Source organism: Misgurnus anguillicaudatus, chromosome 18 (genome assembly GCF_027580225.2).
Source record: "Misgurnus anguillicaudatus chromosome 18, ASM2758022v2, whole genome shotgun sequence".
Classification (NCBI taxonomy): domain Eukaryota; kingdom Metazoa; phylum Chordata; class Actinopteri; order Cypriniformes; family Cobitidae; genus Misgurnus; species Misgurnus anguillicaudatus.
Window position 1 is genome coordinate 33,364,703 of NC_073354.2, and position 18,640 is coordinate 33,383,342.

At 36.1% G+C, this 18,640-nt stretch overlaps 1 protein-coding gene across 4 annotated transcripts in view; it reads right to left on the bottom strand.

Moving 5' to 3' along the window:
* Positions 1 to 18,640, bottom strand: part of mark3b (MAP/microtubule affinity-regulating kinase 3b) — a 94,629-nt gene that overhangs the window by 36,493 nt on the left and 39,496 nt on the right. For all 4 annotated transcript variants that reach the window (XM_073856362.1, XM_073856364.1, XM_073856365.1 and 1 more), the window contains exons 4-7: positions 16,616 to 16,664; positions 5,628 to 5,693; positions 5,457 to 5,527; positions 1,272 to 1,328 (exon numbers count right to left, since the gene is read on the bottom strand). In XM_073856362.1, coding sequence (XP_073712463.1) covers positions 1,272 to 1,328; positions 5,457 to 5,527; positions 5,628 to 5,693; positions 16,616 to 16,664 — 243 coding nt within the window. The remainder of the gene's footprint in view (positions 1 to 1,271; positions 1,329 to 5,456; positions 5,528 to 5,627; positions 5,694 to 16,615; positions 16,665 to 18,640) is intronic.

An 18,640-nucleotide genomic window follows, 5' to 3' on the forward strand; every position in this document is an offset into this window, starting at 1 on the left:
ATCAACCAGTTAATAGTGAGAATTGTAAACTTAAACCATGTTAAATCCACTATTGTATTATAGTATACATAATTGTTTTACAGTCCATACACAGTATTTAGTTACATCAGAAGTAACTGTAATTAGATTACAAGAAAAATAAGAGTAATCCCTTACTTTACTTTTACAAGGGAAAAGTTATTTAATTACAGTAACTAATTACTTAGTAACTAGTTACACCCAACACTGACTGCGAGTAACAAAATATAAAAAAGAGACTGATTTCTGCCCGGCTTCCTTTACAGGAGTGGTTAAGACAGCATCTCTCTGACGCCGACTGCGTCCTTGTGCATCATTTACTGTACTAAACATCAGTCTGGAAACTGTAATGTTGTGCGAGTAATGCATCAAGGAGATGTGTAGGGGTAAAAACAAGAAACTAAATCTTCAGGGGTTACATTTGAGGAGATGCATGGGATCAATTATTTAGTCGAAACCAGATTACATCCTCCACTTCTCCTGCAGGTCTCTCATGTTAAAATTGTATTATTGTGCCATGAATCAGGGTACATTTGTGACACATCCACATGAGTACCATGATATGTTGGTTCCCAAGTTGGACCAAGCACTGGCCCAGCATACTTTAAAAAAAAAAAAAAATAATATCATTTGCAGGATTTTAAGAGAACGTCACGGCTGGGAGTCAAGAGGATGTATTTGAGGGTGCTGAAATCTTAACCTATATCATCTATGTTTGCTGGGGTTTACAAAGTTGACAGGAATAAGATTGAGATAAGTATAACTTAAAGGGGACAGAGAATGAAAAACCATTTTTACCTTGTCTTTGTTGAATAATGTTAGTCTACCCGCATTCATGAACATACAAAAAGTGCTAAACATGCTAAACATCTCAGTCTCACAATAATTCCTCTTTTAGAAATGTCAGCCAGAAAACGGCCCAATCTGAAAAACTGATGCTTATGACATCACAGGCATCTCACTGCCCCTCCACTTTAAAATTATTGGCTAAATTTTTTGAGTGGCAGCAAAGTCAGCCAATCAGTAATGAGATTGCAAGTTAAGCCAGTAGGGGGAGCCAAATAGGTGCAAAACCAGTTTTTTAAAACCCCCCACCCTAATAGAGCTATCTGAGAGAGGTTTTTAGGATGCTTCTAAGGCATTACAGACCCAAACAAAAAAAAATTTGTCTACATGTCACATCACAGAACAAGAATAAATACCCCGTTCAATCATTCTATGTCACCTTTAAGGATTAATGTTGATAATCTTACCTTCAGATCTCTGTGAACGATGTGTTTTTGATGGCAATACTGAACAGCTGATACAATCTAAAGAAACAAAATAAAGGATTAAAAAAGTGCGGGGAGAAACAGAGCCGACTGGATGACAGACTGGACATCGGTTTTTAGATGTTGATGTAAAAGCCAATAAGCACATTAACTGGTATGAACGCTTTTTCCCAGAAAACAATTGATTGGACAGGGAAACATGTACAATGCCAAATGGTCCAGGGTGATGCATGAGGGAGAAGTGAAAGCCTGGAATGGATCTGGATGAGAAAGCTAGTGACTACTGAATCATCAGATATTATTTCATTGTTTTTAAAGACAACTTTACCATAAAAATGTTCCTGGTTTCATGTGTTGTCATATAAAGTCCAGGTCCACTATGAAACCTGAAATATACTATATTTTTCTGATAAGGTTATATGTAGGGATGTCCTACATTTCTGAGTAAACGTGTTTTATTTCGCGGGGTCAGAAATATTTTTAAACGTGCTAATAATATACTAATTAACAATTCTTTATATTAAAGGATTAGTCAATTTTCCTAAAAAAAATCCAGATATTTTACACGCCACCATGTAATCCAAAATGTTCATGTCTTTCTTTGTTCAGTCGAGAAGAAATTGTCTTTTTTGAACTTTAGTGAAACGATTATCATTTATGGCAAGAAAAATAAAAAATATGCACTTTTAAACCACAACTTCTCGTCTTCCTCCGGTCCTGTGACACGCCAGCGTGACCTCACGCAATACGTCATCACGTCAAGAGGTCCCGGATGACGTATCGAAACTCTGGCTCAGTGTTTACAAGTGTGAAGAAAGAGGACCGTTCCCACGTTGTTGTATGTCGAATGATACTAATTAATGTGTTTGTGTCAGTTTATTGTTTAAAATGGTCCGCAAACGTGCTTTCATATATGTAACACGTGACCTTTCCACAGCATTACGCAATTACGTGAGGTTGCGCTGGCTCGACACACAGCCGGAGGAAGAAGAGAAGTTGTGGTTTAAAAGTGGATATTTTAATTTTTCTTGCCAAAAATGACAATTGTTTCGCTAGATAAGACCTTTATGCCTCGTTTGAAATCATTTAGAGTCCTTTGAAACTGCAATTTTAAACTGCATTAAAACTGTTAAGTGTTGGGGTCCATTAAAATGAGATAAATCCTGTTTTCCTCAAAAAATTTCTTCTCAACTGAACAAAGAAAGACATCAACATTTTGGATGACATGATGGTGAGTAAATTATCTGGATTTTTTTAAGAAAATTGACTAATCCTTTGAGAAAAATAAATCACACTCCTATTTTAAAGGAAAACACCACAGTTTTTTTCAATATTTTACTATGTTCTTAACTCAACTTAGACAAATTTATACATACCTATTTTTTTTTCAATGCGTGCACTTAATCTTTGTACAGCACGTCGTGAAAGTGTTAGCATTTAGCATCTAGCCCCATTCATTTCTTAGGATCCAAACAGGGATGAATTTAGAAGCCACCAAACAACACATCCATGTTTTCCTTATTTAAAGACTGTTACATGAGTAAGTAACATGGAAGTGTTTGGTGGCTTCTAATTCATCCCTGTTTGGAGCCATAGGAATGAATGGGGCTAGGCTAAATGCTAACACATTCACGACGCGCTGTACAAAGATTAAGTGCATGCATTGAATAAAGATAGGTACGTATTAATTCGTCTAAGTTGAGGCAAGAACATAATAAAATATAAAAAAATGGTGGTGTTTTCCTTTAAATAACACAGGCTTGTGTGTTATCAATTACATCTTAATTTTGCCTTTCTCTTCTCATTTTCACACAAAGTAGATTCCACCTACATGTTAAATATTCATGCAATCTTATCCCGAAACATATCCTAGACATCAGATGCCAATACAGATTTCCATTTGGCATACTCTAAAAGAATCTGGTCGTATTTTCTGCTCTGCTAAAATCTCAGCGGTGCTTCATGCCTGACCCAGATAAGCCGTCTCCACAGCAGCAGAGGATGGAGGAAAGTGGGGCGGGCAATGCGAAGGGAGACCCCGTCTCCATGACTACAGATGTGTGGATCAGCTGTGGGCTAACCCACCGTACCGGCCCATTACACTGACCAACCGCAGTGGGACTAGAGATGGGGGTCTCCGAGCAATCACATGGAGTAAATGATGCTTTCGATGTGTGCCTGTCTCATTAACACATTTTTTTAAATAGGCTGCACACTGCCATTTTTGCTGTATATGGTAGGGCAGCATAACACCTCGAAATTATCGAAATATTGCACATATGCATATTAGAATAGTTTGCAATAACTTAGTGATTTTAATCCTTTAAGGGTTTTGTATAGTTTAAGTTTTAGAAAAGACATTGGCACATGAATGGTAGTGCTTGTGTTTGACTGACGTGTGGAAGATGATCAAGGATCAGAAACAATGTGAAACATGTTATATAATTTTCAGTTTTAAAATATATTAATATATAATAATAATAATAATATAAGTATAAATTAATTTTACAAACTTAAAAAGTTTATTGTATTGCATATCGTATACCGTATTATTTAGCAAGTTACGGCATATCGCATTTTACAGTAAGTCCTAGTAAATACTGTATACACTGCAAAAAATACTATTTTCTTAGTATTTTTGTCGTGTTTTCAGTAAAAATATAAAAAAAACCTCTTAAATTAAGATGCTTTTTCTTGATGAGCAAAACGACCCAAAAAATAAATCTAGTTTTTAGGCCAAAAATATCAAATTTAAGTGATTTTGTGCATAAAACAAGCAAAAAAAATCTGCCAATGGGGTAAGCAAAAAATCTTGAATTTTTTTTTTAAACACTAATATCAAGAAAATTAAAAAATATTGCTTACCCCATTGGCAGATTTTTTTTGCTTGTTTAATGCACAAAATCAATTAAATTTGATATTTTTGGTCTAAAAACTAGATTTATTTTTTGGGTCGTTTTGCTCATCAAGAAAAATTTAATAGTTTTTTTGATATTTTTACTGAAAACACGACAAAAATACAAAGAAAATAATTTTGCAGTGTATACAGTATTTACTAGGACTTACTGTAAAATGCGATATGCCATAACTTGCTAAATAATACGGTATACGATATCCAATACGATAAACTTTTTAAGTTTGTAAAATTAATTTAAACTTATATTATTATTATTATTATATATTAATATATTTTAAAACTGAAAATTATATAACATGTTTCACATTGTTTCTGATCCTTGATCATCTCAATTTCAAGATTTTTTGCTTACCCCATTGGCAGATTTGTTTTTTTGCTTGTTTTGTGCACAAAATCACTTGGATTTGATATTTTTGGTCTAAAAACTAGATTTATTTTCTTATCAAGAATTTATTTGCTCATCAAGAAAAAGCATCTTAATTTAAGAATTTTTTGATATTTTTACTGAAAACAAGACAAAAATACTAAGAATTTTTTCTTGAAAATCATTTTTTGCAGTGTATAAAGTAGGGTAAGATAAAACAGCACACTGCACGAAATACTGTATGCCACAATGCAATACGCTCAATTGGAAGTAAACATACCCTAGTTTTTAAATTGAATAAAAAATGCAAAATTTCCTTTTTTTCTCCTTGATGATTCCAGGGATCAAATTAGGCATTATCTAAGGAAAGTGAAATACAATATAACATAATATTTCAAACAACTATGTTTAATTCCTAGTTTTTCCAAAAGTAGCAACGATAACCATTTTAAACATTAGTGTGATCTATTGTTACATGACCTCATTACACGATGAAAGAGACATCACATTTTGTTTATTTGTCAGACTGGAAATGCATTGTGGGATACAACCCTTTCACTCAGTATTCCCTGTATGAACAATGCACATTTTACTGCAATGTCAGCAGGGACATCTGATAAGGACATAAGCAGGTCCTAAACATTTTAACCATATTTACTTTGTGACCCCAAACCAAAAGTCATGTATATGGGCCAGATTCGGTCCACTGGGAAATCCTACAATAGGAATCACGCCATCTACCGTCAATCATCCCGCTGTTACCCAATAGCATCTCGCTGCTTGGCGTTTCCATGGCAACAAAAGTAGCGTGAAGAATAAGCGGGGCGGTGAGGGTAACAGCAAGCTGGTGGGGTTAGGCAATATCAAGTACACTGCAGTACTGTACCTGTCTAAATTTAGCTCTGGCCTCTTTTTCCTTCATGCGCCCATGCGCTACGAGGTAGTCGAACACCTCTCCTATAAAGAAAAGGATGCATATGACGAATTTACATTTGTGCATTTTAACCATAAATAATAGGTAATAAATTGGAGATCACATGAGTTTCATCAAACTCACCACCACTGGCGTACTCCATCACCAGGTAAAGTGTCTTCTCTGTTTCTATAACTTCAAAGAGCTTTACTGCAGAGAGAGAGAGAGAGAGAGAGAGAGAGAGAGAGAGAGAGAGAGAGAGAGAGAGAGAGAGAGAGAGAGAGAGAGAGAGAGAGAGAGAGAGAGAGAGAGACATTAGCTTGAACCAATACATCGTTTTTTTTATTGTTAGTACACCAAGTATTTTTTTGTTTATGTTCCATGAGCCAATACCAAAACCTTGAACTTTATACTGACGTTTTTATGAATGTAATTAATTATAGGGGAGATACTTTACAATACGTGAGCCAAGCAATTGTATCTGTCTGCGGACTGAAAGACAGGGGCGTAACAGGATGGAGAGGGGGCATAACTTGAAGCAGGGGGCGTAACTTGATGTTTAAATCACACAGAACCACCACGCAAGATGTCAAAACGAGATGTTGTCGACAAGATGGTCGCTCGTATTTATTCAGCTGAACTAATATTTTTGACACTATTGGAGATAACAGTTTAAATTGTATAAGAAAGGTGGCAAAAATAATATGAGTGTGAGGAGGTCATTACGACTATAAAGTGTTCATTAAGGAATTGTAAAAACCGTAGGGTCAGATTTACTAAACAGGACAAATTAATGTAAGGGCGCAATTCCAAAAAAGTGCAGATGGGAGTGGAAATTTTTGCATGGCATTTACTGACAAAGTGCACAGTAACTCTTTCCCCGCCATTGACGAGTTAAGTCGCCAATTAAGAGAAACGCTTCCCTGCCAATGATGAGTTTTTCTGGCAATCTGTATTTTCGCTAATATCCACCAGGTGGCGCTCTTACCCAACTTATAAAACCTGGAAGTATTCCCTTAGGGCAAACAGTTCAAACTCTGTGTATGTTTTGAGGATCACTCTGAATATGATCAAAAGTCATTTACAAAAATGCTATTACATTATCTCATATTTAAAATTAGGTATTTTTGAAGAAACCTAAAAAAAATGATTTTCAAGAAAAAAATTCTTAGTATTTTTGTCTTGTTTCAGTAAAAATAGCTACAAATTCTTAAATTAAGATCAGGGGTGCAAACTCATCAGGGGTGAAAAAGGTTCATATATATATGAATGAACATACATGTATGTATGACATACATACATGACATACATATTATAATTTGTAATTTATTTATTGTAAATCTTATTTATTTTAGCATTTTAATTTGATTTTAGCATTTTAATTTAAATCAAATTTGAAACTGTTAGCATTAGTTAATGCAACATCAATTACTAACACCAATTACTGTAATGACATAAACAAGAATTAATAAATGCTTATATACAATATAATGTTCATTTTTCGTTCATAATGCATTTACTAATGTGAACAAATACAACCTTTTTGTAAAGTGTTACAGAAATGTGTATTTTTATTATTATTTAGTAGTACACATAAACAAATAATTTAGGGGTTTTTCTGTTCCACAGTCATAGCTCTAATACAGAATATGAACCCTGAACGAGCAACTCGAATCAAACTCGTGTAAAATTCGACGTACAAATGTTATTAAAGGTAGAAAAGTGATTTAGTTAAGAGCAGTGAGATATTTTCTCTCAATACTGTTTGATTAACACGAGTGACAGACAGGAGCAAAATTAGGTAACTTCCCCTTTAAGACCGAAGTCCGACTCCGGCTCCGGATCTAATATACTGTTACACATGTGTTTTCTCTTTTAGCTGTTTACTTTCTCTTAAGCCCTGAATTGTCGTGTTTATGAGGACACTTGCAAAAACCGGGAATTGTGACGCATGTGTGTATTAAAGGCTAATACAGCGGCAAAAATACTCACAAGCTTAATGAGAAGCGGATACGCTGCTTTCACGCTCCTCTCAAACAGAAACAGGTATATAGCGCATATAGCACAGTTGTTTGTGATTCAACGGCTTAAAATCACTTAATTTAAAACTGCGGTGCTCAAATACGTGTACAAATGTTAAGCTTTTGTGACCACGTGCACAGCAAAGTGACGTGGGCGTGTAACCTCGAATGAGAAAATACTATGAGTTAAGTGTGTGCGCTAAATCTGCAGACTGCTTAAACTTCGGCAGCAAATGAGGTGACTATAAATTGTAAAACATTACCCGCCAAACTGACATCACCACAATAGCTGGACATGATTTTCATAATTTCATTTACTACTACCCTGTCGCAGACCCCCCTCATTTTCAAAAACTCATCGGATCTAGACGAATCACAAGAATGACCCATTTTGGATCAAAAATGGCGAATTTCGCAGAAAGGTGACAAGTTGCCCATGTAAGATGCTTTTTCTTGATGAGCAAAACGACCCGAGAAAATAAGTCTTTTGTTGACTTTGTGCATAAAAGAAGCAAAAAATCTGCCAAAAAAATCTTGAAAATTTTTCTTAAACACTAAATTCAAGAAAAAAATCTAGAAAAATTTTCTTACCCCATTGGCAGATTTTTTTGCTTGTTTTATGCACAAAATCACTTAACTTGTTTGACTCTGTGGACCCTGTACCGGGTCCAGAATTTTCTTATTTTGACTTAATATAAAATATTCCTTTCATTTTTAATGGTCTGTCATGGACCCAGTACCACATATGAGATACTGTTTGAAAGCTTAGACTCTCTACTTTCTGCAGATATGCATCACTTTGAGATATGTTTTACTGTAAGAAAGTTAGTTACACTTAATTTACACTATCACCCCCCCCATATTTTTGAATATCATTTAATATTCACATATTTCATATTTTTCAAGTATGACAAACATGGGCAAGTCTTATATCAAATGAAAGCTCTCACTCTCAGGAATAAGGCTGCAGTGTTATTTTTGTCCTATTATTATCACATATCCAACAATTGTCGAATGAATAATGAGGTAAAAAATGGTATTTTGTAAACATATGGGAAACTTGAGTGTGGACTGCCTCAGATAGCACAGATAGCCACAAATGCTACACCATCTTTTCTCTTAGGTCCTACTCTAAAAAATGAGTCCATTCACAGCATTTTCTTTGGTTGTGTGCATGAATAATCCCTTGCTATTTATTATATGTGCAAAACAAAAACTTAATATTTATATGAAAAATGTATTTTCGCACCCTTCAGTAAAATGAGAATAACTTTTGAATGCGACATGCTAAAGAGATCATTCTTTTTTTTGGATGTTTACTGTTTGATGCTGGTAACAACCAGAACTGTCTGCAGTCTGCTAGAGCACCCAGAACCAGAGTTATACACTATCAAAGACAGTATTTCCAACATAAAAAAAGAAAATTTGGTGTTTTATCATATGAAAAACCACATTAATAACACTATTTGTCACAAACAGCAGCTTTTTATGTAACTTCAAAGGGTTTTCTGCAAAATGATATAAAGATATTGCATTTATTCCACTGTATGTGGTTATGGGAGCACTTCAAATGTTTTTAGGCAGAAATATATATACAAATTATACAAAAAGCCCCATCAGTTGGAGTAAAATAACTTTTGCATTTATAATGATAGAGAAAAAATTCCTTTTCCTCTGTAAGCTGGCAATTGCTGGAATCAAACAAAACTGTCTGCAGGTTTCGTTACCACTCAGGGCCAGAGTTATACACTTTTAAATACAGACTTTAGAAAAAAAACATCAAAAAGCGCCTATTTATTTTTGTGTTTATTAGAGGACTGACAACACATACAACCATGTTGAGCACTTTTAACAGTGTTTTATGTAATTTCAAAGGGTTTCCTGTAAAATGATACCAAACTTTTGTATGTGCACCTCTGCTTGTGGGTATGAGAAGCTTTTTAAATTGGGTAGGCCAAATCCAGGTGAAAATCCCCAAAATAGCCTCAGAGTGTAAGAGGTTAAATTTGATATTTTTGGTCTAAAAACTAGACTTATTTTCTTGGGTCGTTTTGCTCATCAAGAAAAAGCATCTCAATTTAAGAATTTTTTGATATTTTATATTGAAAACAAGACAAAAAAAAAGATTTTCAAGAAAAATTTTCTTAGCCGTTTTGTCTTCAGTAAAATGTCTAAAAATTCTTAAATTAAGATGCTTTTTCCTGATGAGCAAAACGACCCAAGAAAATAAGTCTAGTTTTTAGACCAAAAATATCAAATTTAAATGATTTTGTGCATAAAACAAGCAAATAAATCTGCCGATGGGGTAAGTACATTTTTCTTGAATTTAGTGTTTAAAGAAAATGTTCAATATTTTTTTACTTACCCCATTGGCAGATTGTTTTGCTTGTTTTATGCACAAAATCACTTAAATTTGATATTTTTGGTCTAAAAACTAGATTTATTTTCTTGGGTCATTTTGCTTTTTATCAAGAAAAAGCATGTTAATTTAAGAATTTTTAGATATTTATACTGAAAAAAAGACAAAATACAATTTTTTTTTTGTTGAAAATCATTTTTGCAGTGTATGATATCTAAAATGCAATTAAGTTTTGTAAAAATCATAAAAAATGCTGGTCGATCTGACCTGAAAAATTTTTTTCTGGCCATTACTGTCACTTATACCCCAATGAATTCAACAGCAAGATATAGCATTATATAGACAACAGCCTGATGATTTATTTATACGCACAGTTTCTTATTTCCCTTTCAATTTTATGACCCAGAAATTTCTTTCTGAGAATCACTGAAGTCCCACATCTTCTAAAACTCTTTGATTGCTCATTTCAAACAGCCAAAATCCTATATCATTTCAATAAACAGAGATCAAATTCAGCTGACTGTGTGCCTGAGCGATCCCCTCATCCCTGTTGACCTACAACAGCAGACATACGCCTGTTGTCTCTCCAGGAAAACACTACAGGAACTGAAGGTTATTTGAAATGTGAGTGACAGGCCAGGTTTCAGTAACACTACCCCACGACATCAAAGACGTACTCACAACACACGCAAACCAAATATAGTCACGTTGTAAATGCCAGCGAAGGCAATGCTTTGATTCTGTGACAGCTTTCGGTCAACACACACGCAGACACACAATGAAGCTTTTGTACAATCATCTCTTGATCGGTTGGCATAACTTTGTTTAATCTGAAAACAGCAAATCCAAAAAAAATCTACTTTTTATTTTATTATATCTAGTTATAAAAATATATTTGCTGTATGCTGCTACCATTTTTTACCATAAGGCTTTGCAAAAATTTAAAAAATGCACATTACTGTACTAAGACAGCTGTAACCGTAAATACAATCTGAATTAATTTAATGGCAGCTTCAAAAAAGAGATCGATTTGAAGAATGTCAGTTTTAATAGCTAAATAATAAAAAGATATTTACTTTTTTGTTTATTTTGATTACTACAACTGAAAGTTTGAAGTTTTGACAACTTTTAATATTAAAACCCGACAAGTACTTAAAACTTTTGTGGAAACTGATAACCAACTAAAAAATTTTAAGTAAATAATAATAAATTACAATTAACCCAAACTTAAATGTTTATATTTTACATTTAAGTACACTATACTTAAAACTACTGTTTTCCCATAAGTGGTGTTTACCACACAATGTGACTAAGTATGTAAGTGTGAAGAAACTGAGCTCAGTGCTGGCATTGACATGATAAACAACACATATCTGACATACAACCTAACCACAGGCACTAAACCTCTGAACAAAGGTAACCACAAAACAAAAAATAGCTAACTTTTCATAAATGAATGCCTAACCCTATTGATTCTTTCTCTTTACTGAAAACCACAAAAAATCACTTAAAGGGGGGGTTTAATGGTATTTCAAGCATTCTGACTTATTAACACAGTTATAGAGTTGTTTCCTCATGCTAAACGTAGGCAAAGTGTCAAAAATGCAGTTGGGCGTGTTTCAGAGTATTTCTGTGCCGAATGCACTTCGCCAGGGTTCGTACAAGTTTCGGCTAATTTTTTTCGATTACGGTTCTAACTGACGTTTCAGGGGTTTTCGATACGTATCACTTCTTTATATGGGCTTCCGCCGGAAAACTTCCCCCGGAAAACCCCGCCCATCCGTCAGTCAGCGCCGGGAGACGCTAGAGCTGCTAACAGCTTATCACGCCACTCAGCTTTGTTTAATTTCAAAAGTCAACAATGGCACAACAAGAAGTGTGTTTTTGGATGTAAGGAAAAGAAAGCCAGCCTCATGGAAACAATGGATATAGTTTATTATCCGGATTAGCAGCGGAGTTTTGCGTGTGTGTTTGATGCGGTGGATTTTCAGAACCGGGTCATGACGAGTTACACGTGGTAAGTAAGACTTCTGTCTTATGTTGGAAATAGGCGCGTGTATATTATATAAATGACACGAACATGTAGTGAATCATACGTTATAAGTGTTGTATAGTGTTGCATGACTCGTACTCGCTCCTCCCGTGTTATAACTCCTCCTTCTTCATTTTTTCGTACGTTATCGGAAAGATTCGTTAAAGCTAATATTTCTTTTATAAATCTGATTAAACTAAAGACTCTTCAGAGATATAAAGGATGTCATACTACTCTATAGGTACTCCAGATTGATATCAGAAATGCAGAAACAGCGTGTGTTACGTGAGCTTTAATTTCAAAAAATGCTCTCGTAATGCAGGCTCACGCAAAGCATGCTGGGAACTAGAAAACCTTCTCAACCAATCGCATTGATTTAACATTAAACTGAATTTTAAATAAATTTGCAGTGCCAGACTCTATCTAAGCATATCTGGCACATTGAATGACATAAAACTTATTACATCTACCAAAACTTTGTTACAATCTCAGAAAGAAATGTACAAAAGATGTCACTGGGGCGGTATCCTTTTAAAAAGTAAGAGAGAGTGGGGCACAATCTAATGCTTTTTGGTTTTGGCTCAATCATTCAAAAAATATTTGAGTTTGATTAATTATATTTTTACACAAGCAACACACACATCTCTGCTACAAATGAACATTTGAAGTTTGTTTCTAGTACTTATCATTCTTGGAAAACGTGACAGAAGTGCAAACGTTACAACTTACCCTAAAGGTTGGGTTAATTGTAACAGGCAGGGGGTTAGTTGTAACACTTGCTAAAAACTAAGTTTGCAGGCAAAAATTTCAATACTATTTTGTCTATATACTTGAAGTGGATATTGTTTATATATCTGTCTATAATAGACAAGTATACAACAGCAAGAATTACGCTAACGTTAGCGGTTTTCATATCGTAAGTGCTGAGGGGTTAGTTAAAACAGCGTTACAATTAACCCCGCTGGGTCAAAATATTTTCAAGCCCTCCAAAAAAGTTGCTAAGAGCTGCAAACCTATTTCAAAACGATGCTATGTTTTAGTCAACAAGACACTGATTAATATGACATATGTCATTGGATTTGGTATCTTACACAACCAACTTAGAAACCGAAAAAAACATATGATGAAAAAATTAGTTCATCAATAACTCTCTGGAAAAACATTATACATCTCCACTAATTTGGGAGAGATCGTCTTTTGGCAGTGTGAGGAAAATACCGGAAAAATAAAACGTTCAACCTTGTGCAACAACGTAAACAGCCCGTGTTACAACTACACCTGCATTAGTTTTTGCCCCGCGCACCCCTACATATTTGTAACTAAAGAGTGCATATTAGTACCTCAAAGGTACCAAATTTATACATATCTGTACCTAAAAGTTTTTTTGGGCCTTCTCCCCCTTTATTTGATAGCATTTAAGGAGAGGACAAAAAACGTACAGGATGGAGAGTGGGGTACGGGATCGGCATAGGACCTCAAGCCGGAATTAAATTTGGGTCGCCAAATGCACCTGCATTATATGTTGAAGCACTGCCTACTACACCATCAGCTCCGACAACATATTAGGATTTTTTTAAAAGGGTACCGTCCCACTGACAGCTGTTTACCTTTTATTTAAGTGTGTGTTAAAATTAAGTATTGTAAATAAAAACCTTCCAAATGTTGTCTTGTTTCTTCTTTTTTTATGTCAAGTTGCTTTGAAACAATGCAAAACACTATATAAATAAATTTTACGGACTTGAACTAAACACAAAAGTTGACTCAATGTTATACAGGTCTTGCTACTTAGTACACATTTGGTGTTTTTAGTGAATCGTGACAGAAGTGGTCATTACAAAATGAGTTTAAATTTCCACGTTTGTGTTCCTTGGAAAAATTAACGGCGTCTAGGTTTGGAATGACACGAGGTTAAACCGAACTCTCATTTTTGAGGGAACTTGTTTCTTTTTTGCTGTCCTGCCAGGCCTTGTGTTGTTTGACACAACCATATCCACATCAACAACACACACATCCTCTCCTGGCAACCCGCTCCGCCTTTTCCCTCATTTGCGAGAAAAGGACAAAAAGTAGGTCATCGCCGGGGCCGTGATAGCGTGTGACCAGACGCCATGCTCTCATGCAATCCAGACAACCCGGGAACACCGAGTGAATCCCTCAGGCTGAGGTACAGTAGATGATGCCCGAACATATTCCACCGCAGTCCGAAGCAGATAATTGCAGAAGGGACCACACGTGGCAAGCGTTGCTATGGCAACCCTTAGCCCACAGGGTTCCCGATCCTTGGAAAGACATTTTAAACCAGGTACAATAAGGACTGATGATGCAAAGCAATCAACCAATCGTCTATTTTAGTGTAATTCAAGGAGGTTAACGGAGGGAAATATGAATGAAAAAAGGTTAGGCAGCGCGTGGGCCATTGCTGGAAGTTAGCCATTTACCTTCATCCTTGCTCACCGCTAACATGTTAGTTACACATATAACACATCAAACGCTTTTACCATCCAGTCATTCATTTGTGAAACCTGCATATGGAACAGAAACGCAGTGCAGAAATACAATACGGGATGAAAATAACAGGGTTGGGAAATTGATTCATTTAAACGAATCAATTCGTTTGGATTGCTTGGTTTCAACAGACTGATTCAGCAATCTGAGTCATCACTTCTGTTTCCTGAAGTCACCGCACACCATGTTATGTCTGGTTTGATAAGTAGTAAACACTTAAATATCGTATTGTTGTGTTTTCATATATAAAAAAAGTGTTAACTTGCACCAATATCTCATTTGTATACTTTAGTATTTACTATAGTAAACTGTTAGTAATTACTACCCTTTGTCAATGTATGCTATAGTATTATGTATTAACTATAGTGAATTGATAAATACTGTAGCATACTTTAAAATTTGGTATGTATCAAGGAAGTGTACTACAGTTTACCATAGTAAATTTTAAAGAGGACATTTCACATACTTTTTTTAAGATGTCAAATTAATCTTTGGTGTCCCCAGAGTACATATGTGAAGTTTTAGCTCAAAATACCATATAAATAATTTATTATTGCATGTTAAAATTGCCACTTTATAGGTGTGAGCAAAAATGTGCCGTTTTTGGGTGTGTGCTTTAAAATGCAAATGAGCTGATGCCGTGGTTGGAAAGTGCAGATTAAGGGGCAATAGTATCCCCTTCTGACATCACAAGAAGATCCAAATTTCAGTGACCTATTTTTTCACATGCTTGCAGAGAATGGTTCACCAAAACTAAGTTACTGGGTTGATATTTTTTATATTTTCTAGGTTGACAGAAGCACTGGGGACCCAATTATAGCACTTAAACATGAAAGTCAGATTTTCATAATATGTCCCCTTTAAAGTATACTACAGTATTGTCAGGGTTCCCACACCTTAGTTACCTTCAAATTCAAGGACCTTTCAAGGACTTTCCAGGTCCAATACCCTCAAATTCAAGGACTAAATGTGGGGACATATTTAAAGTGAGAGCAAGGTTACATCGTGTTACCTTTTAAGATACATTGTTACAGTTCCCTTTCGAGGGAACTCGCGCTGCATCACTGCGGTGACACTTTGGGGACGCCTTCAGGGGTAAGTGCGTCTGAATGTGTATATCAAATTCAACCAATGGTGAGGCTTGACGACAAAGACAGGGGGACACCGGAGCTAGGAAGTATATCGCTATCTGAAATATTGCGAAAGATGGCGTTACAGGGACGCAGGAAGTATGGCAAGGGAGACGCAGCGTCTCGTTCCCTTCTCAGCGAACAACAGTACATACGTAACCAGAAACATTTTCATGTGTCAAACACAATTATGCAAAAAAGCATTTTGGTATGAATCAACATTCGCATACAGAAGATACAAGCATTTAACGCGAACAGTTTAGCACGTGTGCTTAAAAAGTCTAGAATTTTTATGATATCATCCTACACTACACAGGGAATAATATGGATTTTTTCCCAGAAATCCTCTTGCATAAAATACATTCAAGCACTTTCAATGACCTGTATCTATGTATGTATATTTTTAAAAACTTCCCAGGACCTTGATTTTTTCCCCCTGATTCACAAATTTTCAAGGACCCGTGTGAACAGATCGATATACTGTACAATAAGTAAATGACTAAAACATTTCGACAATCCCTCCAGTCATGACTGTAGTCACAAAACAGCCCTCCTCTTAAGTGTCTTATTGCTTTCATAAAATGTATGATATAATATAACTATTTTATTTAACAATTTTATTGCCCTGCCCCTCGTCTGCTAGTTCCTGACACATGTATAAAGGTTAATAATTCTTCTCAGTGTGTAGGTAAGTTTGCATAACATTGTATCAAACAATCAGAAGAAACGCATATAACACAAACACCTGCTCACGTCATGAATGCAAAAGCCGGGGCAGCTGAGGGTTTATTAAGGTGGTGGGGTGACCGAGGGGCCAGGGGCCACATAGAGATGACATCACGAAAGAAGAGGGGGCTGGGGTGGGCATGTGCAAGCTGTCAAATGATGTATGCTCAACAATGTGCTTTTGTGCCTGCTGGCTGGATGAATGGGAGCGGTGTGGTGACTCTGGGAACAGAAGAGGGAGTTCCTGCATTGGGGATTATAGAGGCCTCGGCTACAGACCGCTTTGTGCTCCACATTCCCAAACATCTCCACGGACAATAAGAGCTTCTGGAAACAGTCGAGATTGCTGTGTGACTTACCAATATTTGGATGATTTAGAATCTTCATTATTCGTACTTCCCTGAAGAGCTGCGAGAGAAGACAGAAAGTAAAATTAGAGAACAAGCATACAAGCAGAAGTTACACTTTATGAAGAAAATTTATGAGCGGGGCAGGACACAGATTCAGAGCAAATAGTATCGCAAAACACTTTCAGTGCTCTTTTCATTCAGTTTTCCTCTTTAAAACACCATTCTTGAACGGTGTAGTCTATGATGTCATCCCTAATTCTCTGTCCTTCTGTGACCCCCGAAATCCGACTGCTCAAACAAGACCTCATGACACCCTAAAGGAAGCAGCCGTGATTTGTTAACCGTCACTTTTAGTGAATCAACAACACTCACACTGATGTATGGCCTTAAAATGCCTCAACGGGCAACTGAGGTCATAGACTGAGGCTATGCATACTGATGAAATATCTCACGGAGTAGGCTGTGTGTTTATGAACGAATTTGCTAGTAAATGTAAAACAAAATGTTAATATTTTTATTGTTCCCTCCTTTAAATGAAATATTTTAGCTAAAACATTAACTGATAATCATGTATTTTATTTTTTTCACTTTCCATCCTCTTAGTCTTTCATAATGTCCTTTAAAAAGATATCTAAAAGAATTATTTTAGTGAACTTTCCCTTTAAGGAACCAAAGAGAGTTCCTTAATGACATCATCTTTCGGCAGAAAACATAAACAGGATTTTTTTTTTTAAAACATACGCCATTAAATAAAATGACAAAGTTGAAAAAACTTGTAAAACAAGTTGAAATTGCTTCATTTGATAACTTAATTTAAAAACAAATGTTGATATGACTCACTGATTACATTTTTTACAGTGCATGACGACAGAAATATTGTCATGAACAATAACACAAGCGTTTTCATACTTCAGAAGAGAGCAAAATAACAGGAATGACTCCACCTTTCCTTCATCACATTCAATTTTCCATATACAGCTATTAAGATCTGTTCCACTATTTCATCTTTTCCTCCATCACTACTCAGTTCTCTCTGCTTTTCTGTCATTATCACCACAAATTTCACCCCATCAAACTCACTTCCTTACTTTCGCTCTCTCTCTCTCCCTCACTTACTTACTCGCTTACATTTTATTTCACCCACTTGCTCACTGTCTCTCTTTCTCACTTACTATTACGCTCTCTTTTTCCTCACTCTCTTTCACTCACTCACTCTCTCTCTCTTTCTCACTCGCTGTCTCTCTCTCATTCACTTACTCACTCTTTCTCACTCGCTCACTCACTCACTTTCTATCTTTTCCTTTCCCATCTGTCCTCAAAGGTCTCTCTCTCACTCGCTCGCTCACTCACTCGCTCGCTTACTCACTCACTCATTCGCTTACTCGATCATTCGCTTACTCACTCGCTCACTCACTCGCTTACTCACTCTCTCTCTCTCATTCACTCACGCTCTCTCACTCACTCACTCGGTTACTCACTCACTCACTCGCTCGCTCCCTTGCTCACTCACTCAATCACTCGCTTACTCACTCACTCATCTCTTACTCACTCTCTCGTTTGCTCGGTCACTTACTCGCTCGGCCCCTTATTTACTCACTTGCTCGCTCACTCTCTCACTCGCTCACTCTCTCACTCGCTGTCTCACTCACTCACTCACTCACTCACTCTTTTTCCTTCTCATTTACTCTCTTTCTCAATCACTCGCTTACTCACTCACTCATTCGCTTTCTCACTCACTCACTCACTCACTCACTCACTCACTCACTCACTCACTCACTCTTTTTCTTTCTCATTCACTCTTTTTCTTTCTCATTCCCTCTCTTTCTCACTCGCTCGCTTACTCACTCACTCACTCACTCTTTTTCTTTCTCACTCACTTACTCGCTTACTCACTCGCTTACTCACTCGCTTACTCACTCGCTTACTCACTCGCTTACTCACTCGCTTACTCACTCGCTTACTCACTCGCTTACTCACTCACTCGCTTACTCACTCACTCGCTTATTCACTCACTCACTTACTCGCTTATTCACT